The 23,813-nt window shown below is 38.5% G+C and overlaps 1 protein-coding gene across 2 annotated transcripts in view; it reads left to right on the forward strand.

Moving 5' to 3' along the window:
* Nucleotides 1–22,316, forward strand: part of LOC128665656 (zinc finger protein 75A) — a 135,140-nt gene extending 112,824 nt beyond the window's left edge. For both annotated transcript variants that reach the window (XM_053720242.1, XM_053721039.1), the window contains one exon: nt 21,088–22,316. In XM_053720242.1, coding sequence (XP_053576217.1) covers nt 21,088–21,740 — 653 coding nt within the window. In that variant the 3' untranslated portion in view covers nt 21,741–22,316. The remainder of the gene's footprint in view (nt 1–21,087) is intronic.
* The last annotated feature ends 1,497 nt before the right edge of the window (nt 22,317–23,813 follow it).

Genomic DNA, 23,813 nt, shown 5'->3' on the forward strand with positions numbered 1-23,813 from the left:
ATAAAAAATCTAAGGTAAATTTAGGTCTAATAATTTTTTTTTGTTCCTTTCCTCACAACAAGGAACAAAAGCCTGATCCTTCATCCTCAGGAGCGGTATCAGTTTGGAAACTATTTCCAGTTTGGAATATATCCAAGCCTTATAGAAATCTATAGCCAGCTCCTAAGTACCCATGAAGGTGCGGCCCTTATTCCAGCTCAGCTGGTATGGGGCAGATTACGTTTTCTTCAATGAAATTTGGATCAATTCCGTTCTCAATCTCTGGTTTCAGAACATTGTTTCAGAAAGGTACAGAATTGGCTTCAGTTAAGGCCTCCTGCTAAGAGATTTTTTTCTTTCCCGTGTCCCAGTTAACACAGCAAAGGCTCAGCATTTCTGAAATGTGTTTCAGATCTAGAGTTGGTTGGAGTAATTATGCCAGTTCCAGTTCTGGAACAGGGGCTGGGGTTTTATTTTATCTCTTCATTGTACCAAGAAGGTCAATTCCTTCAGACCAGTTCCGGATCTATCAATATTGAATCGTTATGTAAGGATACCAACATTCAAGATGGTTACTGTAGGACTATCCTGTTTTTTGTTTAGCAAGGGCATTATATGTCTACAATAGATTTACAGGATGTGTATCTGCATATTCCGATTCATCCAGATCACTTTTAGTGTCTGAGATTCTCTTTTTAGACAAGCATTACCAGTTTTTTTGGCTCTACCGTTTGGCCTAGCCTCAGTTCCAAGAATTTTTTTCAAAGGTTCTCGGTGCCCTTCTTTCTGTAATCAGAGAACAGGGTTTTGGTATTTCCTTATTTGGACGATATCTTGGTATTTGCTCAGTCTTCTCATTTTCGAAGAATCTCATACGTATCGACTTGTGTTGTTTCTTCAAGTTCATGGTTGGAGGTTCAATTTACTAATCAGTTCATTGATTCCTCAGACAAGGGTAACCTTTTTAGGTTTCTAGATAGATTCAGTGTCTATGACTCTGTCCTTGTCAGACAAGAGAAGTTTAACATTGATATCAGCTTGTCAAAACCTTCAGTCACAATCATTCCCTTTGGTAGCCTTATGCATGGAAATTTTAGGTCTTAGGACTGCCGCATCAGATGCGATCTCCTTTGCTCGTTTTCACATGCGACCTCTTCAGCTCTGTATGCTGAACCAATGGTGCAGGGATTACTCAAAGATATCTCAATATCTTTAAACCGATTATACGACACTCCCTGACATGGTGGACAGATCACCATCGTTTAGTTCAGGGGGCTTCTTGTTCTTCCGACCTGGACTATAATCTCAACAGATGCAAGTCTTACAGGTTGGGGAGCTGTGTGGGGGTATCTGACGGCACAAGGGGTTTGGGAATCTCAGGAGGTGAGATTTCCGATCAGTATTTTGGAACTCCGTGCAATTTTCAGAGCTTTTCAGTCTTGGCCTCTTCTGAAGAGAGAGTTGTTCATTTGTTTTCAGATAGACAATGTCACAACTGTGGCATACATCAATCATCAAGGAGGGACTCACAGTCCTCTGGTTATGAAAGAAGTATCTCAAATTTTGGTTTGGGCGGAATCCAGCTCCTGTCTAATCTCTGCGGTTCATATCCCAGGTATGGACAATTGGAAAGCGGATTATCTCAGTCGCCAAACGTTGCACCTGGGCGAATGGTCTCTTCACCCAGAGGTATTTCCTCAGATTGTTCAAATGTGGGAACTCCCAGAAATAGATCTGATGGCTTCTCATCTAAACAAGAAACTTCCCTGGTATCTGTCCGGATCCCGGGATCCTCGGGCGGAGGCAGTGGATGCATTATTTCTTCCTTACAAGTGTCATCCTGCCTATATCTTTCCGCCTCTAGTTCTTCTTCCAAGGGTATTCTCCAATATTCTAAAGGAATGCTTGTTTGTTCTGCTGGTAGCTCCAGCATGGCCTCACAGGTTTTGGTATGCGGATCTTGTCCGGATGGCCTCTTGCCAACCGTGGACTCTTCCGTTAAGACCAGTCTTTCTGTCTCAAAACCTTAATTTTAAGGTATGGAGTTTGAACGCTTGATTCTTGGTCAAAGAGGTTTCTCTGACTCTGTGATTGATACTATGTGACAGGCTCGTAAATCTGTATCTAGAGAGATATATTATAGAGTCTGGAAGACTTATATTTCTTAGTGTCTTTCTCATCTTTTTTTCTTGGCATTCTTTTTGAATACCGAGAATTTTACAGTTTCTTCAGGATGGTTTAGATAAAGGTTTGTCCGCAAGTTCCTTGAAAGACAAATCTCTGCTCTTTCTGTTCTTTTTCACAGAAGGTTTGCTAATCTTCCTGATATTTATTGTTTTGTACAACCTTTGGTTCGTATAAAACCTGTCATTAAGTCAATTTCTCCTCCTTGGAGTTTGAATTTGGTTCTGGGGGCTCTTCAAGCTCTTCCTTTTGAACCCATGCATTCTTTGGTCATTATATTACTTTCTTGGAAAGTTTTGTTTCTTTTGGCCATCTCTTCTGCCAGAAGAGTCTCTGAATTATCTACTCTTTTTGTGAGTCTCCTTTTCTGATTTTGCATCAGGATAAGGCGGTGCTGCGAACTTCTTTTGAATTTTTTACCTAAGGTTGTGAATTCTAACAACATTAGTAGAGAAATTATGGTTCCTTCATTATGTCCTGATCCTATGAATTCTAAGGAGAAATCATTGCATTCTTTGGATGCTGTTAGAGCTTTGTAATATTATGTTGAAGCTACTAAGTCTTTCCGAAAGACTTCTAGTCTATTTGTCATCTTTTCCGGTTCTAGAAAAGGCCAGAAAGCTTCTGCCATTTCTTTGGCATCTTGGTTGAAATCTTTATTTCATCATGCCTATGTTGAGTCGGGTAACACTCCGCCTCAAAGGATTACAGCTCATTCTACTAGGTCAGTTTCTACTTCCTGGGCGTTTAGGAATGAAGCTTCGGTTGATCAGATTTGCAAAGCAGCAACTTGGTCCTCTGCATAATTTTACTAAATTCTACCATTTTGTTGTGTTTTCTTCTTTTGAAGCAGTTTTTGGTAGAAACGTACTTCAGGCAGTGTTTTCAGTTTGAATCTTCTGCTTATGTTTTTTCATTAAAATTTTATTCTGGGTGTGGATTATTTTCAGCAGGAATTGGCTGTCTTTATTTTATCCCTCCCTCTCTAGTGACTCTTGCGTGGAAAGATCCACATCTTGGGTAATCATTATCCCATACGTCACTAGCTCATGGACTCTTGCTAATTACATGAAAGAAAACATAATTTATGTAAGAACTTACCTGATAAATTCATTTCTTTCATATTAGCAAGAGTCCATGAGGCCCGCCCTTTTTTGTGGTGGTTTTGATTTTTTTGTATAAAGCACAATTATTCCAATTCCTTATTTTATATGCTTTCGCACTTTTTTCTTATCACCCCACTTCTTGGCTATTCGTTAAACTGAATTGTGGGTGTGGTGAGGGGTGTATTTATAGGCATTTTAAGGTTTGGGAAACTTTGCCCCTCCTGGTAGGAATGTATATCCCATACGTCACTAGCTCATGGACTCTTGCTAATATGAAAGAAATGAATTTATCAGGTAAGTTCTTACATAAATTATGTTTTCCAGCTTAGCACTGGTACTGTGTGATGAGTGTTGTGATGACAGTGGCAGGAGATGACAAGCTTGCAGGAAAGGCTGGACTGACATGTCCCATGAGAGATCATAGCTCACTACCAAACCTACCTTTGGACACAGTGCGCACAACTTCTGCAAATAACTGCCATGTTTTGAACGCTCACCACAGCACTGGCACTGCGAAGCAGAGTGAGAATGAGACTAAACCCCAGGCGCTAGACATGTTATTTATATGATCAAAAGGATGATTTTACAGCGCCTACTACCGCAGCAGTGAGGGCACTAACTACGAGACCAGAACTAATTGTTAACTCCCCGTTGGATTTGCCTGGAGGGAGTCAGCATTAAGATTCCCTGCTTACCTATAAGATATGTGCTGACTCTGAGACTACACCTTTTGCTTCCACTGGTGTATATAGTTTAGTGAGTGGATCAACCTCAGGAACTATCTAAGTTCACCTATTTCTCCTTTTCTGCCCACTGCTGTGAAATCTTTGTGGCCATGCTAATTTCGAGCACACATCTGATGGTGGCCTAAAGGCTTGAATAATAGTGGTTTGACTACCCTAAGACTTGTGTGTTGATACTGCTTTATTTTAACTTGCTACAATATTTAAGTGGAACCTGAGTAGTCTTTTCACCTTTATTTACCAGGAAGATTTTGTTGCTCAGGATCCTCTTGGTGTTTAGCTAGGTTCCAGATCTACATACCCTTTACCTTAAGTATTCAACCAAAGTGGGTCTGTTTGTCTCCTAGAAAACTGGTATAATGTTCTATGTTTGAGATTGTTGTAAATATATATTATCTACAATGTTTTATGAAAAGTCAAATGTTGGAATAAACAAGATTTTTTGAAGTAAAATCCACAGTGCTGCTGTTCTCTATTTTTTTCTACAATGTTTTATGGATATGTTTTAGGTTAGAAGCTTGCATACGAGAACATACACTATAGTCCATTTAACTATAGTGAACCAAATAACGGTTACTGGGGAAATATTACTGTTTTTTTTTTTTGTTTGTTTTTTTTTTTGCTATGTTCCCTTTAACAAGACAGAGGTTACCCATCTCCCTTCCCAATCTGGTGTAATTAGAATGACATTGTCTAAATGTTACCTTAGATATTTGCTCAAATATATCAAACGGAAGACTAAGGATTAAAAATAAAATATTCTGAGATAAGATGTAGATACCAACTGTCACCACTAGAGGGGAGTCAAGGACTAAAGTTTGATGTATACAGCAGACATAGGTGATCCTATGGCTATTTAATTGCTCCTGTCGACTTCAAGACTCAAGACTCCCAACCCTTTGGCCCTAGATCTGCTACCCACAAACGTACTATAAGTGTATAGATTTAGTTCATAGGGGAGAATATAATTAAAATTGTCAAAAGCTTCCCAACGCTTCTCGCTAACATATACCTATAGTATTTCTGTGTTAAGTTAACATTACTATGTGTTCTCAATTCTGAGAACATCACTCCTAGACGTTAACTCACCATTAGATTATATAGATATGTTTCCAACCTTGGCAAATATTTTTTCAAGATTGTTTTTTAATTTTTCTATTTATGCCATTGATAGAATGAATCTAGCACTGCCTTAGCATCACTGTTGTTGTTTAATGTTAAACATTATCTGATTGGTGACATAAGGTTATCGAACAGTTATATACATTACTAGATGACCTGTTTGGTAGGAATGGCAATTCACTTTAGTATGGGCCATTGGACTGTGCTTAGATGGCGAAGCAGCTAAAAATTTGGGTTTGACCCCTTTGCTTCTAAAAGGAAGCTCTGCTTTACCCTGAATACAAGACCTTGCTATAGCTCTATTGGTTAAGTTTAAATTATATATGTAGGTTCTCTCCAAGCTACCATATAGTTTGTTTCATAGGATTTATGCTAATTTTTATAGTTATTTTTTATTGGCTATTCCATTCTTGTTTCTCAGGTGGTATCCATTTCATGTGGAAAGCCACCTAGCTTTAGTTACTACCAATATATCTACAGCTTATAACAAATAATTATCGATCTACTGACATGTTTGAACAAGTTGCTGCTTGAGTATAGGGCCCATACCTGAGTGGTATGTTATACTATTGTAGAATTATAGATGATTAAATCTCTTCTCACTATATTTTTGGTAGAATGGATTAGTAATAGTTCAAGGTTGGCCTATACAGATTAAAAATCACAAATGTAACTTTAGTATATATGGAATCTGAAATTGTGAATAATGTAGTGTGGGGAAAAATATATACTCCGTTTGGTGCTTAGGACTCATCTTGCTACCTACCTGGACTGGTTCTTTCTCATTTACTTATGCATATGCAGTGAGGTTTTAATTTAGAGCCCTTTATTGCTTCAGGGCTTGTTTAACTCAACAGGAGAGCATCTACACAGCAGTTATATATATATACTCTTATTCCCAACTAAGAATGTCCATGATTTCTCTGTCTGTCTCTCTCTCACGGTTTCCCTTGAAACATACCGCACTTAAAATTTAAATCTTCCTAACTACCCAGAATCAGGTAGCTCAAATACATTCTAGCTTAGCATTTTTACTTTCTATATATTGTAAGCCGCAATTTGTTCATCTATTACATTATTCTGGGTTTAAAAAGCTTGAAAAGTTTGTTCTTTGTAATATATATATATATATATATATATATATATATATATATATATATATACACCGCATTGTTCAGAGTATAGGCCTCACTTTTCCCCCCTGATGTAAGTCTTTAAATCAGGGATGCGGCCTATACTCGGGATGTAGCTGTGAGTAGTTGGGGTGGGGGGGCGGGGTTAAGCAGGCGCACAGTTCTGGTTAGAGGGAGGCATTTTGACACAAACACTGGGCTTCCTGGAGATTGTCAGCTACAGCCGACAACCTAAGCTCCCGCACACAACACCCCCTGATAGGATGGGCATTAGGGACGATCTCCTACTTAAAGTTGTTTTCTTAATTGGCCACCGCACCGTGCCACAGAAGCAGATGTCTGGCACAGTATATCCCCCAGCAACACCGCGGCCCACATCGTTGTGCTCAGGATAGGAGTGTGATGGGCTTAAGATGAGAGCAGGAGCTGCTGTGAGTTACCCGTATCAGCTGTGACACAGACGGCAGCGTGACAGGATTGAGGTACACTAAAATTGATTTGGTCTGGCAACAGCACCTAGAGTATTTACCATGGATCTAGGAGCTTTATTGACTGTGGTTTGAGTTCAAAGAATCTCTGTTGTCCCTTTATATGGACAATCTTTTGGCATCCTCTACATCTGTTTGCGTCACACATTCGAACGGTTCTTTAACTGCTTCACAGTAACGATTGGCAAATCAGTCTTCCAAAGAGCTCCTTAATTCAGACAGTGTCTCATTTCTGTGGTTCATAATCAACTCTCTGCTTCTGTCTCTGACAGACCAGGTCAGACTCTAACATGACAGCAGGCTCACCATTCTTTGGTTCAGGGGTCTACTTTCTTCAGCCAGTGTGGGTAGTGATTTCTACTGATGCAAGGTTGGAGTGCTGTGTGGTCTTCCCTGGAGGGCCTTAAAGGAATATGAATTAAAAAAAAAAAAAAAACATTGATGCAATTTAAAAATATCACTAAATACTTACTATTATCAGTTCTGCAGGGTTTTTGTATAATTTTGAATGTAAAATTTGATGCAATTGCTTAATTGCATATGGTACTCATGCTTTTACTATTTTAATCCATTGCACATGCGGTTGGCAGTGCGAAGGATCATTAATATTGAGAGTATACGGACCTCACATATCTGGATTGGCATTCGGATTTGTTAGAACTTTTTTTTTTTTGTGGTCGATCAGGATTTATTTTTAAACAAAATATAATTTTTTTTTGTCTCTCCACTTTATAATATTTTTCTAAAATATAAATTTTATTTATGTTGAAAACCTTTGTTTTGTATAAATAGTGCACTTTATTTGTAATACAATTACACATTATATAAAGTTGTTTAAAATCATTGTTTATTATACCGTTTTAAAAAAAGTCCTTTAACAATGAAGGAAGTGTTCCACATTAGTTGGGCAGATTAACTTTTGTATTTTGTTCTATTAAGCACAAATGTCTTGTTCTTTATTTGCACATCCAGTGTACTTTAAGGGGACATGAAACTCAAAATTTCTCTTTCATGATTCCGATAGAACATGTGATTTTAAACAATTTTCCAATTTGCTTCTATTATCTAAATTGCTTTATTCTCTTGGTATCCTTAGTTGAAAAGCATATATAGGTAGGCTCAGGAGCAGCAATGCATTACTGGGAGTTAGCTGCTCATTGGTGGCTGCACATACTGTATATAACTCTTTTCATTGGTTCACCAGATGTCTTCAGATAGCTCCCAGTAGTGCATAGCTACTCCGTCAAAATAGAATACCAAGAAAATGAAGCAATTTGAATAAAATAAGTAAATTGGAAAGTTGTTTAACCCCTTAATGACCGAGGACGTGCAGGGTACGTCCTCAGAAAAAAGGCAGTTAACGCCTGATAACGTACCCTGCACGTCCTCGGTGTGGAAAGCAGCTGGAAGCGATCCTGCTCGCTTCCAGCTGCTTTCCGGTTATTGCAGTGATGCCTCGATATGGAGGCATCCTGCAATAACCTTAGATGGCCATCCGATGCAGAGAGAGCCACTCTGTGGCCCTCTCTGCACCGGACATCGATGGCCGGTATCGTTGGTGGGTGGGAGCCGAGGTGGGTGGCGGCCATCGATGGCCCTGGTCATGTGGAGGGGGGTGGGATCGTGGGCGTGCAAGTCCGGGGGCGCGCGCACGAGGGGGCGCGCGCCGGGGCAGGGACCGGTTGGGGACCGCTGCATTACAGAAAAAAGTGTCCCAAAATAAAAGTGGGACCAGTAATTTTTTAAAAAAAACCTTAGTCGTTATTTAGGTGGTGGGGGTTGGTCCGTGGGGGGGGGGGGAAGCTACACTACAGAAAAAAATAAAAAAATAAACATTTGATTGTGCAAAATGGGTACTGGCAGACAGCTGCCAGTACCCAAGATGGCCCCCAATAAGGCAGAGGGGGAGGCTTAGAGAGCTGTTTTGGGGGGGATCAGGGAGGTTGGGGGCTAAGGGGGGATCCTAAACACAGCATATGTAAATATGCTTTTTTTTTTTTTTTTTCTTTAAAAAAAAAAAAATCTTATTTTAGTACTGGCAGACTTTCTGCCAGTACTTAAGATGGCGGGGACAATAGTGGGGTGGGGGAGGGAAGGGAGCTGTTTGGGAGGGATCAGGGGGTGGGATGTGTCAGGTGGGAGGCTGAACTCTACACTAAAGCTAAAATTAACCCTGCAAGCTCCCTACACACTACCTAATTAACCCCTTCACTGCTAGCCATAATACACGTGTGATGCGCAGCAGCATTTAGCGACTTTCTAATTACCAAAAAGCAACGCCAAAGTCATATATGTCTGCTATTTCTGAACAAAGGGCATCCCAGAGAAGCATTTACAACCATATGTGCCATAATTGCACAAGCTGTTTGTAAATAATTTCAGTGAGAAACCTAAAATTGTGAAAAAATTAACTTTTTTTTTAATTTGATCGCATTTGGCGGTGAAATGGTGGCATGAAATATACCAAAATGGGCCTATATCAATACTTGGGGTTGTCTACTACACTACACTAAAGCTAAAATTAACCCTAGAAGCTCCCTACATGCTCCCTAATTAACCCCTTCACTGCTGGGCATAATACGCGTATTTTGCGCAGGGGCATTTAGCAGCCTTCTAATTACCAAAAAGCAAAGCCATATATGTCTGCTATTTCTGAACAAAGGGGATCCCAGAGAAGCATTTACAACCATTTATGCTATAATTGCATAAGTTGTTTGTAAATAATTTCAGTGAGAAACCTAAAGTTTGTGAAAATATTTGTGAAAAAGTGAACATTTTTTTTTATTTGATCGCATTTGGCGGTGAAATGGTGGCATGAAATATACCAAAATGGGCCTATATCAATACTTGGGGTTGTCTACTACACTACACTAAAGCTAAAATTAACCCTAGAAGCTCCCTACATGCTCCCTAATTAACCCCTTCACTGCTGGGCATAATACGCGTATTTTGCGCAGGGGCATTTAGCAGCCTTCTAATTACCAAAAAGCAAAGCCATATATGTCTGCTATTTCTGAACAAAGGGGATCCCAGAGAAGCATTTACAACCATTTATGCTATAATTGCATAAGTTGTTTGTAAATAATTTCAGTGAGAAACCTAAAGTTTGTGAAAATATTTGTGAAAAAGTGAACATTTTTTTTTATTTGATCGCATTTGGCGGTGAAATGGTGGCATGAAATATACCAAAATGGGCCTAGATCAATACTTTGTGATGTCTTCTAAAAAAAAATATATACATGTCAATGGATATTCAGGGATTCCTGAAAGATATCAGTGTTCCAATGTAACTAGCGCTAATTTTGAAAAAAAGTGGTTTGGAAATAGCAAAGTGCTACTTGTATTTATGGCCCTATAACTTGCAAAGAACATGTAAACATTGGGTATTTCTAAACTCAGGACAAAATTTAGAAACTATTTAGCATGGGTGTTTTTTGGTGGTTGTACAGATGTGTAACAGATTTTGGGGGTCAAAGTTAGAAAAAATGTGTTTTTTTCCATTTTTTCCTCATATTTTATAATGTTTTTTATAGTAAATTATAAGATATGATGAAAATTATGGTATCTTTTGAAAGTCAATTTAATGGCGAGAAAAACGGTATATAATATATGTGGTTACAGTAAATGAGTAAGAGGAAAATTACAGCTAAACACAAACACAGCAAAAATGTAAAAATAGCCTTGGTCCCAAACGGACAGAAAATGGAAAAGTGCTGCGGTCATTAAGGTGTTAAAATTACATGCTCTATTTTCTATTTGAATCATGAAAAAGAAAAATGTTGAGTTCCATGTCCCTTTAAATTACGACTTATGCTGTGCATTGCTAATACGATTTATTCCTGTGTAACTTACATACAATTTTTGGCAAACAACTTTGTTACTATTGCTGTTGTGTGTATTTTTGTATGAATGGTTAAATAATTTGTATGTGATTTTTTTTTAAATTATGATTTTCATTGTGCACTTTTGTAACGTATGCATCTCCTTCCTTCCCATACAAAAATTCAGTATACGCCCCTTGGAAGAAACACTGTTTTCAGGGTAAAAAGTAGCTTTGTATAATTCCATTAGGGAAATAGGATTGGTGAGCACATTCTTATAGAATTTCACCAGCCCAGAGACCTTTTAGAATCTGGACCTAAGTCACTAGTTTCTTCACCCAGGAGAGTGGTCTCTGTTCAGGAAGTTTTCAACCACATAGTGAGACATTGGGGTCTGGAGAGGAGTTCAAATACTTTATTAGAAATCATTTAAACTAATAAAGGGGGGTAGCATTAATATATCCACCTGCCCCCCACAGCATGCCAAAACTGTTAGTCCAAGTAACAATTCTAGAAATTCTAGTAGAAAAATTCTTCGTGCCATGAGCACAAATGCTCGCAGCTTAGGAAATAAATTACCTGAACTCATTTCAATAATGACTAGGGACAACTTGGATTTAGTAGCTATAACAGAAACATGGTACAATGATTTGCATGACTGGGACATAGTCATACCTGGATACAGGTTATTTAAAAAGAAAGAGTAGGAAAGAAAGGTGGAGGAGTTGCTTTGTATGTAAATGAAAATATAAAGGTTACTGAAATTGTAGGAACAAATGATGAGGTGGAAAGTATTTGGGTGACTTTGGAAATTGGAGATAAAAATGTTTTTAGAATAGGGGTTGTATATAGGCCTCCATTGCAGGATGAAAAACTGGACAATCTGTTATTAAATGAAATAACCAAAAAGGGTAAGGTTATAGTACTGGGGGACTTTAATTTGCCAGATATAGACTGGAAGATTCCTTCTGCTAGATCGGCTAGAAGCAGGTATATTCTTGAATCTCTGCTAGGGGAATCACTTGAACAATTAGTCAAGGAACCAACTCGTAAGGAAGCTATATTAGATCTAATACTTACAAACAGTGATACAGTTTCAGATGTGTCTGTAGGTGAGAACTTAGGATCCAGTGATCATCAATCTGTTTGGTTTAGTATTCATGTTCAGGAACTGTCCACCCAGACTAAAACAAAAGTTTTAGACTTTAGGACTGCAGATTTTTCATTAATGGGAGAATACCTAAAAAACTATTTAAAGGGGAAAACTCTTATTACAGGGGTTCAAGAACAGTGGGAATTTGTGAAAGGTGCCATTTTAGATGCAACCGCACACTGTATTAGACATGTCTGTAAAAGTAAAAGAAAGCGGAAACCAATTTGGTTTTCCAAAGAAGTAGCACATGCTGTAAAGACAAAAAAGATAGCTTATAAAAATTACAGACACACACAAGCAGATGATGATGATATGAAAATATGGAGACTCCAACAAAAAAAGACTAAGCAGTTAATTAGGAAGGTTAAAGCTCATGCAGAAGAGAAGATAGCACAGTCAGTAAAACATGGGGACAAAACATTCTTTAGATATATCAGTGAAAGAAGAAAAAATAAGGTAGGAATAGTAAAATTGAAATCAGTTGATGGTAGAATAATAGGAGATAAGCAGATTGCAGACTGTCTCAATGATTACTTCTGTTCTGTTTTCACTAAAGATTGTGAAGATACAATGTCTACATTAAGGGATGCTACGCAAAATAGAAACAAGCTTAACAGTAATCTTTTTACAGAGGATGAGGTTTTGTTAGCATTATCAAAAATAAATGTTACAAAGGCAGTGGGTCCTGATAATATTCATCCAAGGGTTTTAAAAGAACTTCGATCAGTGCTAACTGTCCCATTAACTGATCTGTTTAATCAGTCACTATTAACAGGAGCTGTCCCAGATGATTGGAGAATAGCAAATGTAATACCCCTTCATAAAAAGGGCAGTAGAGAAGAATCTGGCAACTACAGGCCAGTTAGTTTAACTTCAGTAGTAGGGAAATTAATGGAAAGCCTCTTAAAAGAAAGAATTATGACTTACATAAAGACAAACAATTTTAGAGGACCAAAATCAGCATGGTTTTACTTCAGGGAGATCATGTCAGACTAATCTAATTGACTTCTTTGATTATGTAACAAAAGTATTAGACAAGGGAGGAGCAGTTGATGTAGCATATCTAGATTTCAGCAAAGCATTTGACACCGTCCCACACAATAAACTTATTCACAAACTATATCTCCTTGGTCTAGATTCAAAAATTGTGAACTGGGTGGAATGCTGGCTTAAGGACAGAAAACAAAGTGTCTTAGTAAATGGAGTTCATTCAGCAGAGGGGGCTGTTACTAGTGGTGTTCCTCAGGGGTCAGTTCTGGGGCCTGTTTTGTTTAACATATTTATCTGCGATATCAGCAAAGGGTTACAGGGGAAAGTATGTCTCTTTGCAGATGATACAAAAATTTGCAACAGAGTGGATGTTCCAGGGGGGGTAGACAAAATGAGAAGTGATATACAACAATTCGAGGATTGGACAAACGACTGGGATCTAAAGTTTAACACAGCAAAGTGTAAAATAATGCATTTAGGGAAGAAAAATCCAAATGTTAATTACAGACTCAATGACACTTTACTGACTGGTACAGACGAGGAACAGGACTTGGGAATTATTATTTCAGATGATTTAAAACTTAGTAAACAATGTAGTAATGCAGCGAGTAAGGCTAGCAGAATGCTTGGATGTATTGGTAGAGGTATTTGCAGCAGAAATAGTAAGGTTCTTATGCCACTTTATAGATCATTAGTTAGGCCTCATCTTGAGTATTGTGTGCAGTTCTGGAGACCATATCTTCAGAAGGATATTAACAAACATGAATCTGTGCAAAGGAGGGCTACCAAAATGGTACATGGTCTAAAAAATAAAACTTACCAGGATAGGCTCAATGACCTAAATATGTATAGCTTAGAGGAGAGAAGGGAAAGAGGTGATATGATAGCAACTTTCAAGTACATTAAAGGGTTTAGTAAAACTGAGGCTGTGGGTATTTTACATAAAATGGAAAATTCAAGAACAAGGGGTCATGAGCTCAAGCTAAAGGAAAGTAGATTCAGGAGTAATTTGAGGAAGCACTTCTTTACAGAAAGAGTGATTGATTTATGGAATAAACTTCCTCAAGAGGTAGTAGCAACAAACACTGTGGGGGACTTTAAAAATGCATGGGACAAGCATAGGGCTATCCTACGAACTAGATAAGTTTATACTGTTAGGTAAGGTCGGGCAGACTTGCTGGGCCTATGGCTCTTATCTGCCGTCAATATCTATTTCTTTCATGTAATTAGCAAGAGTCCATGAGCTAGTGACGTATGGGATATACATTCCTACCAGGAGGGGCAAAGTTTCCCAAACCTCAAAATGCCTATAAATACACCCCTCACAACACCCACAATTCAGTTTTTACAAACTTTGCCTCCTATGGAGGTGGTGAAGTAAGTTTGTGCTAGATTCTACGTTGATATGCGCTCCGCAGCAAGTTGGAGCCCGGTTTTCCTCTCAGCGTGCAGTGAATGTCAGAGGGATGTGAGGAGAGTATTGCCTATTTTGAATACAGTGATCTCCTTCTACGGGGTCTATTTCATAGGTTCTCTGTTATCGGTCGTAGAGATTCATCTCTTACCTCCCTTTTCAGATCGACGATATACTCTTATTTATATACCATTACCTCTGCTGATTTTCGTTTCAGTACTGGTTTGGCTTTCTACAAACATGTAGATGAGTGTCCTGGGGTAAGTAAATCTTATTTTCTGTGACACTCTAAGCTATGGTTGGGCACTTTGTTTATAAAGTTCTAAATATATGTATTCAAACATTTATTTGCCTTGACTCAGGATGTTCAACATTCCTTATTTTCAGACAGTCAGTTTCATATTTGGGATAATGCATTTGAATCAATCATTTTTTCTTACCTTAAAAAATTTGACTCTTTTTTTTCCCTGTGGGCTGTTAGGCTCGCGGGGGCTGAAAATGCTTCATTTTATTGCGTCATTCTTGGCGCAGACTTTTTTGGCGCAAAAAATCTTTTCTGTTTCCGGCGTCATACGTGTCGCCGGAAGTTGCGTCATTTTTTGACGTCTTTTTGCGCCAAAAATGTCGGCGTTCCGGATGTGGCGTCATTTTTGGCGCCAAAAAGCATTTAGGCGCCAAATAATGTGGGCGTCTTATTTGGCGCTAAAAAATATGGGCGTCTCTTTTGTCTCCACATTATTTCAGTCTCATTTTTTCTTTGCTTCTGGTTGCTAGAAGCTTGTTTATTGGCATTTTTTCCCATTCCTGAAACTGTCATTTAAGGAATTTGATCAATTTTGCTTTATATGTTGTTTTTTCTCTTACATATTGCAAGGTGTCTCACGTTGCATCCGAGTCAGAAGATACTTCAGGAAAATCGCTGTCTAGTGCTGGAACTACCAAAGCTAAGTGTATCTGCTGTAAACTTTTGGTAGCTATTCCTCCGGCTGTTTGTATTAATTGTCATGACAAACTTGTTAATGCAGATAATATTTCCTTTAGTAATGTACCATTGCCTGTTGCAGTTCCTTCAACATCTAAGGTGCAGAATGTTCCTGATAACATAAGAGATTTTGTTTCTGAATCCATCAAGAAGGCTATGTCTGTTATTTCTCCTTCAAGTAAACATAAAAAATCTTTTAAAACTTCTCTCTCTACAGATGAATTTTTAAATGAACATCATCATTCTGATTCTGATGACTCTTCTGGTTCAGAGGATTCTGTCTCAGAGATTGATGCTGATAAATCTTCATATTTATTTAAAATGGAATTTATTCGTTCTTTACTTAAAGAAGTACTAATTGCTTTAGAAATAGAGGATTCTGGTCCTCTTGATACTAATTCTAAACGTTTAGATAAGGTATTTAAATCTCCTGTGGTTATTCCAGAAGTTTTTCCTGTTCCTAATGCTATTTCTGAAGTAATTTCCAGAGAATGGGATAAATTGGGTAATTCATTTACTCCTTCTAAACGTTTTACGCAATTATATCCTGTGCCGTCTGATAGATTAGAATTTTGGGACAAGATCCCTAAAGTTGATGGGGCTATTTCTACCCTTGCTAAACGTACTACTATTCCTACGTCAGATGGTACTTCGTTTAAGGATCCTTTAGATAGGAAAATTGAATCCTTTCTAAGAAAAGCTTATCTGTGTTCAGGTAATCTTCTTAGACCTGCTATATCATTGGCTGATGTTGCTGCAGCTTCAACTTTTTGGTTGGAAACTTTAGCGCAACAAGTAACAGATCATGATTCTCATAATATTATTATTCTTCTTCAACATGCTAATAATTTTATCTGTGATGCCATTTTTTTTATCAGAGTTGATGTCAGGTTTATGTCTCTAGCTATTTTAGCTAGAAGAGCTTTATGGCTTAAAACTTGGAATGCTGATATGGCTTCTAAATCAACTCTACTTTCCATTTCTTTCCAGGGTAACAAATTATTTGGTTCTCAGTTGGATTCTATTATCTCAACTGTTACTGGTGGGAAAGGAACTTTTTTACCACAGGATAGAAAATCTAAGGGTAAAAACAGGGCTAATAATCGTTTTCGTTCCTTTCGTTTCAACAAAGAACAAAAGCCTGATCCTTCATCCTCATGAGCAGTTTCAGTTTGGAAACCATCTCCAGTCTGGAATAAATCCAAGCCTTCTAGAAAGGCAAAGCCAGCTTCTAAGTCCACATGAAGGTGCGGCCCTCATTCCAGCTCAGCTGGTAGGGGGCAGGTTACGTTTTTTCAAAGAAATTTGGATCAATTCTGTTCACAATCTTTGGATTCAGAACATTGTTTCAGAAGGGTACAGAATTGGTTTCAAGATGAGACCTCCTGCAAAGAGATTTTTTCTTTCCCGTGTCCCAGTAAATCCAGTGAAAGCTCAAGCATTTCTGAATTGTTTCAGATCTAGAGTTGGCTGGAGTAATTATGCCAGTTCCAGTTCTGGAACAGGGGATGGGGTTTTATTCAAATCTCTTCATTGTACCAAAGAAGGAGAATTCCTTCAGACCAGTTCTGGATCTAAAAATATTGAATCGTTATGTAAGGATACCAACGTTCAAAATGGTAACTGTAAGGACTATCTTGCCTTTTGTTCAGCAAGGGCATTATATGTCCACAATAGATTTACAGGATGCATATCTGCATATTCCGATTCATCCAGATCATTATCAGTTCCTGAGATTCTCTTTTCTGGACAAGCATTACCAGTTTGTGGCTCTGCCGTTTGGCCTAGCTACAGCTCCAAGAATTTTTACAAAGGTTCTCGGTGCCCTTCTGTCTGTAATCAGAGAACAGGGTATTGTGGTATTTCCTTATTTGGACGATATCTTGGTACTTGCTCAGTCTTTACATTTAGCAGAATCTCATACGAATCGACTTGTGTTGTTTCTTCAAGATCATGGTTGGAGGATCAATTCACCAAAAAGTTAATTAATTCCTCAGACAAGGGTAACCTTTCTGGGTTTCCAGATAGATTCAGTGTCCATGACTCTGTCTTTGACAGACAAGAGACGTCTAAAATTGATTTCAGCTTGTCGAAACCTTCAGTCACAATCATTCCCTTCGGTAGCCTTATGCATGGAAATTCTAGGTCTTATGACTGCTGCATCGGACGCGATCCCCTTTGCTCGTTTTCACATGCGACCTCTTCAGCTCTGTATGCTGAATCAATGGTGCAAGGATTACACAAATATATCTCAATTAATATCTTTAAAACCGATTTACGACACTCTCTAACGTGGTGGACAGATCACCATCGTTTAATTCAGGGGGCTTCTTTTGTGCTTCCGACCTGGACTGTAATTTCAACAGATGCAAGTCTCACAGGTTGGGGAGCTGTGTGGGGATCTCTGACGGCGCAAGGAGTTTGGGAATCTCAGGAGGTGAGATTACCGATCAATATTTTGGAACTCCGTGCAATTTTCAGAGCTCTTCAGTCTTGGCCTCTTCTAAAGAGAGAATCGTTCATTTGTTTTCAGACAGACAATGTCACAACTGTGGCATACATCAATCATCAAGGAGGGACTCACAGTCCTCTGGCTATGAAAGAAGTATCTCGAATTTTGGTTTGGGCGGAATCCAGCTCCTGTCTAATCTCTGCGGTTCATATCCCAGGTATAGACAATTGGGAAGCGGATTATCTCAGTCGCCAAACGTTGCATCCGGGCGAATGGTCTCTTCACCCAGAGGTATTTCTTCAGATTGTTCAAATGTGGGAGCTTCCAGAGATAGATCTGATGGCGTCTCATCTAAACAAGAAACTTCCCAGGTATCTGTCCAGATCCCGGGATCCTCAGGCGGAAGCAGTGGATGCATTATCACTTCCTTGGAAGTATCATCCTGCCTATATCTTTCCGCCTCTAGTTCTTCTTCCAAGAGTAATCTCCAAGATTCTGAAGGAATGCTCGTTTGTTCTGCTGGTAGCTCCGGCATGGCCTCACAGGTTTTGGTATGCGGATCTTGTCCGGATGGCCTCTTGCCATCCGTGGACTCTTCCGCTACGACCAGACCTTCTGTCGCAAGGTCCTTTTTTCCATCAGGATCTCAAATCCTTAAATTTAAAGGTATGGAGATTGAACGCTTGATTCTTGGTCAAAGAGGTTTCTCTGACTCTGTGATTAATACTATGTTACAGGCTCGTGAATCTGTATCCAGAGAGATATATTATAGAGTCTGGAAGACTTATATTTCTTGGTGTCTTTCTCATCATTTTTCTTGGCATTCTTTTAGAATTCCGAGAATTTTACAGTTTCTTCAGGATGGTTTAGATAAAGGTTTATCCGCAAGTTCTTTGAAAGGACAAATCTCTGCTCTTTCTGTTCTTTTTCACAGAAAGATTGCTAATCTTCCTGATATTCATTGTTTTGTACAAGCTTTGGTTCGTATAAAACCTGTCATTAAGTCAATTTCTCCTCCTTGGAGTTTGAATTTGGCTCTGGGGGCTCTTCAAGCTCCTCCGTTTGAACCTATGCATTCTTTGGACATTAAATTACTTTCTTGGAAAGTTCTGTTCCTTTTGGCGATCTCTTCTGCCAGAAGAGTCTCTGAACTATCTGCTCTTTCTTGTGAGTCTCCTTTTCTGATTTTTCATCAGGATAAGGCGGTGTTGCGAACTTCTTTTGAATTTTTACCTAAAGTTGTGAATTCCAACAACATTAGTAGAGAAATTGTGGTTCCTTCATTATGTCCTAATCCTAAGAATTCTAAGGAGAAATCGTTGCATTCTTTGGATGTTGTTAGAGCTTTAAAATATTATGTTGAAGCTACTAAGTCTTTCCGAAAGACTTCTAGTTTATTTGTTATCTTTTCCGGTTCTAGAAAAGGCCAGAAAGCTTCTGCCATTTCTTTGGCATCTTGGTTGAAATCTTTAATTCATCTTGCCTATGTTGAGTCGGGTAAAACTCCGCCTCAAAGGATTACAGCTCATTCTACTAGGTCAGTTTCTACTTCCTGGGCGTTTAGGAATGAGGCTTCGGTTGATCAGATTTGCAAAGCAGCAACTTGGTCCTCTTTGCATACTTTTACTAAATTCTACCATTTTGATGTATTTTCTTCTTCTGAAGCAGTTTTTGGTAGAAAAGTACTTCAGGCAGCGGTTTAAGTTTGAATCTTCTGCTTATGTTTTTCATTAAACTTTTTGGGTGTGGATTATTTTCAGCAGGAATTGGCTGTCTTTATTTTATCCCTCCCTCTCTAGTGACTCTTGCGTGGAAAGATCCACATCTTGGGTAATCATTATCCCATACGTCACTAGCTCATGGACTCTTGCTAATTACATGAAAGAAAACATAATTTATGTAAGAACTTACCTGATAAATTCATTTCTTTCATATTAGCAAGAGTCCATGAGGCCCGCCCTTTTTTGTGGTGGTTATGATTTTTTTGTTTAAAGCACAATTATTCAAATTCCTTATTTTATATGCTTTCGCACTTTTTTCTTATCACCCCACTTCTTGGCTATTCGTTAAACTGAATTGTGGGTGTGGTGAGGGGTGTATTTATAGGCATTTTGAGGTTTGGGAAACTTTGCCCCTCCTGGTAGGAATGTATATCCCATACGTCACTAGCTCATGGACTCTTGCTAATATGAAAGAAATGAATTTATCAGGTAAGTTCTTACATAAATTATGTTGTTTCTATGTCAGGGATAGATCTCATGTGCTCTTGTCTGAATCACAAGCTTCTTCGTTATTGTACCAGGTCTAAAAACTTTCAGGCAAATCTTAAAGATGCCCTAGTGGATCCCTGATTGTTCAACCTGATTTACATCTTGCCTCTGTGTTGCTATCCAGAGTGATAGCCAGAATCAAGCAGGAAGAAGCCTCTGCAAACTTGATTGGTCTGGGATGGCCTCACATGGTTTGCTTTTGTATTCTAGTTCAAATGTCTTTGTGCACACCTTGGAGGCTTCCTCTCAGAAAGAATCTTCTTTCTCAAGAGGTTATTCTCAGGGTCTCAAAACCCTGATGATTCAGCACTTAGTCCGCAAATGAGGAAGCAGATAGCGTGGTTGGTTTTCATCTGTAATAGCATTCCTAACTAATAAAGTATCACTAGCTATTATATACTCTTAAAACCCCCACCCTGGAATGTAGTGGAAGGTAGCCCTGAGGCCACAATCTGCCTAAACCCATCTAAGATGGAATATCTGTTATCTTAAAAATAAAGGTTGCAATTTAACAGTGCCCTACGTGACTAGTAACATCACCCTGTATACTGGTCACAGCCAGATCCTAATGTTACAGTTTAATAGGGTCGTATGTGACTGTCTGGAAACATCACCCCTTATACTGGTCAAAACTGGATCACATATCAATACCAAAAGTGCTTTATCTCTTATTTATCTAATTTTATATCAATAGCCCCTTATCTCAGTGTTTATTAGCTTTTTAAATCTTGCACAACAGCCAGACAGTGCTAGTTCACATGTGCCATATAGATAACATTGTGCTCACTTTCATGGAAAATAATGGTTATACAAAAAAACAGCACTAATTAGCTAAAATGCAAGATTGTAAAAATCGTAAAACTAAAAAACATTGAGATAAGGGACAGGTAATCGGGTAAAAAAAAGTATATTAATATAACAGTGCTGGTTATGCTAAACTGGGGAATAGTTAATAAAGGGAGTATCTGTCTTTTTTTTTTTTTTAACAATCATTTTCAAGTAGTGTCCGTTAAATTGTTGGTTTTAACGGTTCTTCAGTCTTTGTATGGTCTAGACCTTCAACTTTTTTCCTGGAAGGTTCTTTTTCCCCATTTACCCTTTTTGCTTTCAGCAGAATTATTGTAGTAGAAAAATGTGTACTGCAGCTTTGTACTGAAACTTGAATTTAGTGTCCTATCCATCTATCTATCTATCTTATCTATCTATAGAGACGCACACATTCATTGAGGAAATCTGTTCTTGTTTTTCAGATAACGTTCCATTAAATACCAGCCTGGAAGAAGATGATACGTGGAATGATACTTTAAATATGCAGGAACCGTTGACTGTGAAATATATATCCCAGGGTTTTAGTAGAAATATAAATGGGGATCTTTACTCTACATCCAAATGGAAAACAATAAATATATCAAGTAGTGAAATTGTTAGACCAAATACTGATGAAAGAGGATTAAGTCATATCGCAGCAGGAGTACAAAGGGACAAGCAATACAGCTGGTTCTGTGGTGACAAACCCTTGTCTCAGCTCTCTGATATGATGCATAAGCAAGGGATGCCAGTGGAGCTGAGACCGTACAAATGCTCAGAATGTGACAAGAGCTTTACTGTTAAATCCAACCTCATAAAGCATCATCGTATTCACACAGGAGAGAGACCATACAAATGTACGCACTGCTCAAAAAGCTTTAGTCGGAACTCACATCTGATTACTCACCAGCGAACACATACAGGAGAGAGGCCTTATAAGTGTAATGAGTGTGACAAGAGCTTCATTCAGAACTCTGTACTCATTCAACACCAGAGGATTCACACTGGCGAGAGACCCTTTAAATGCAATGAATGCAACAAAAGCTTCAGCCAGAAATCATGTCTCATCCGTCATCAGAGAACTCATACCAGATAAGGCAGGTTAAAAGCTTGCTAAATCTAAAAGGTGCTGGAATCTTACATGGGCTTGTTGAGCTTGTGGCCCACCATTGAAATTGTAAGATTCAACTAAGACCAAGACCAAACCTGTAGATATGTAACAGAAGCAATAAAATGATCTGCAGTGTCTTTGAACTGTAGAGCATGGAAAGATGCAGATCAAAAGAGAAATACAACCTTGTAAAAGGTATAGCTATAATGTTTAGTAGACCAGATATTACAGTACAAGCTGTTGTACATGGTGTTGCCTTTAATCACTCTTGCAACTCAAGGAGTAAAAAATGCTCCTGTTATGGAGCTGTAAAAGTGTAACGCAATATTTGAAACAAACACTAGTACAAACATCTCAAAAACTTTATACAAATAAATATAATCAGTTATTCAGTTTGAGCCTAAACAATCTATTTTGTATTTACTGTATATGATACCAATAGATACAGAGGTCATGCACAAATCTTTCCTATTTTTTTTTTTTCCAAGAAATGTTATGAGATTTTGCAAAACTACAGTATTCAGTGGAACCTTTAATAAACAATATTTATGAACTACAGAATTTCTCTTATTAGTGTCGATCTGTTTTTTAGCTATATAATAAACTTGGGACATACCCTTAGCAGTGTATGTGTGTGTGTGTGTGTGTGTGTATATACATACATATACATACAGTGGATATAAAAAGTCTACACACCCCTGTTAAAATGTCAGGTTTCTGTGATGTAAAAAAAATGAGACAAAGATAAATCATTTCAGAACTTTATCCACCTTTAATGTGACCTATAAACTGTACAACTTGATTGAAAAACAAACAAACTTCTAGGTGGAGGGAAGTAAAAATAAAAAAACTAATATAATATGGTTGCATAAGTTATAACTGGGGATGTAGCTGTGTTTAGAATTTAGCAATCTCATTCAAAATCATGTTAAATAGGAGTCAGTACACACCTGCCATCATTTAAAATGTCTCTGATTAACCCCAAATAAAGTTCAGCTGTTATAGTAGGTCATTCCTGACGTTTTCTTAGTCGCAACCTACAGCAAAAGCCATGGTTCGCAGAGAGCTTCCAAAGCATCAGAGGGATCTCATTGTTAAAAGGTATCAGTCAGGAAAACGGTATAAAAGAATTTCCAAGGCATTAGATATATCATGGAACACAGTAAAGACGGTCATCAAGTGGAGAAAATATGGCGCAACAGTGACATTACCAAGAACTGGACGTCCCTCCAAAATTGATGAAAAGACGAGAATAAAACTGGTCTGGGAGGCTGCCAAGAGGCCTACAGCACCATTAAAGGAGCTGCAGGAATATCTGGCTGTGTGGTGCATGTGATAACAATCGCCCGTAATCTTCATATGTCTGGGCTATGGGGTAGAGTGGCAAGACGAAAGCTTTTGCTTGCGAAAAAAACACCCAAGCCCAGCTAAATTTTGCAAAAACACATCTGAAGTCTCCCAAAAGCATGTCACAAAAGGTGTTCTGGTTTGATGAAACCAAGATTAAACCTTTTGGCCATACTTCCAAAAGATATGTTCGGCGCAAAAACACTGCATATAACCAAAAGAACACCATACCCACAGTGAAGTATGCTTTGGGTCTGTTTTTCTTCAGCTGGAACTGGGGCCTTAGTCAAGGTAGAGGGAATTATGAATAGTTCCAAATACCAGACAATATTGGCACAAAACCTTCAGGCTTCTGCTAGAAAGCTGAACATGAAGAGGAACTTCATCTTTCAGCAGGACAACACCCCAAAGCATACATCCAAATCAACAAAGGAATGGCTTCACCAGAAGAAGATTAAAGTTTTGGAATGGGCCAGCCAGAGCCCAGACCTGAATCCAATCGAAAAACTGTGGGGTGATCTTAAGTGGGCTGTGCACAAGAGATGCCCTCACAATCTGACAGATTTGGAGTGTGTTTGCAAAGAAGAGAGGGCAAATCTTGCCAAGTCAAGATGTGCCATGCTGAAAAACTCATACCCAAAAAGACTGAGTTCTGTAATAAAATCAAAGGGTGCTTCAACAAGGTATTAGTTTAAGGGTGTGCACACTTAT

The sequence above is a fragment of the Bombina bombina genome, chromosome 1, assembly GCF_027579735.1.
Source record: "Bombina bombina isolate aBomBom1 chromosome 1, aBomBom1.pri, whole genome shotgun sequence".
Taxonomy (NCBI): Eukaryota; Metazoa; Chordata; class Amphibia; order Anura; family Bombinatoridae; genus Bombina; species Bombina bombina.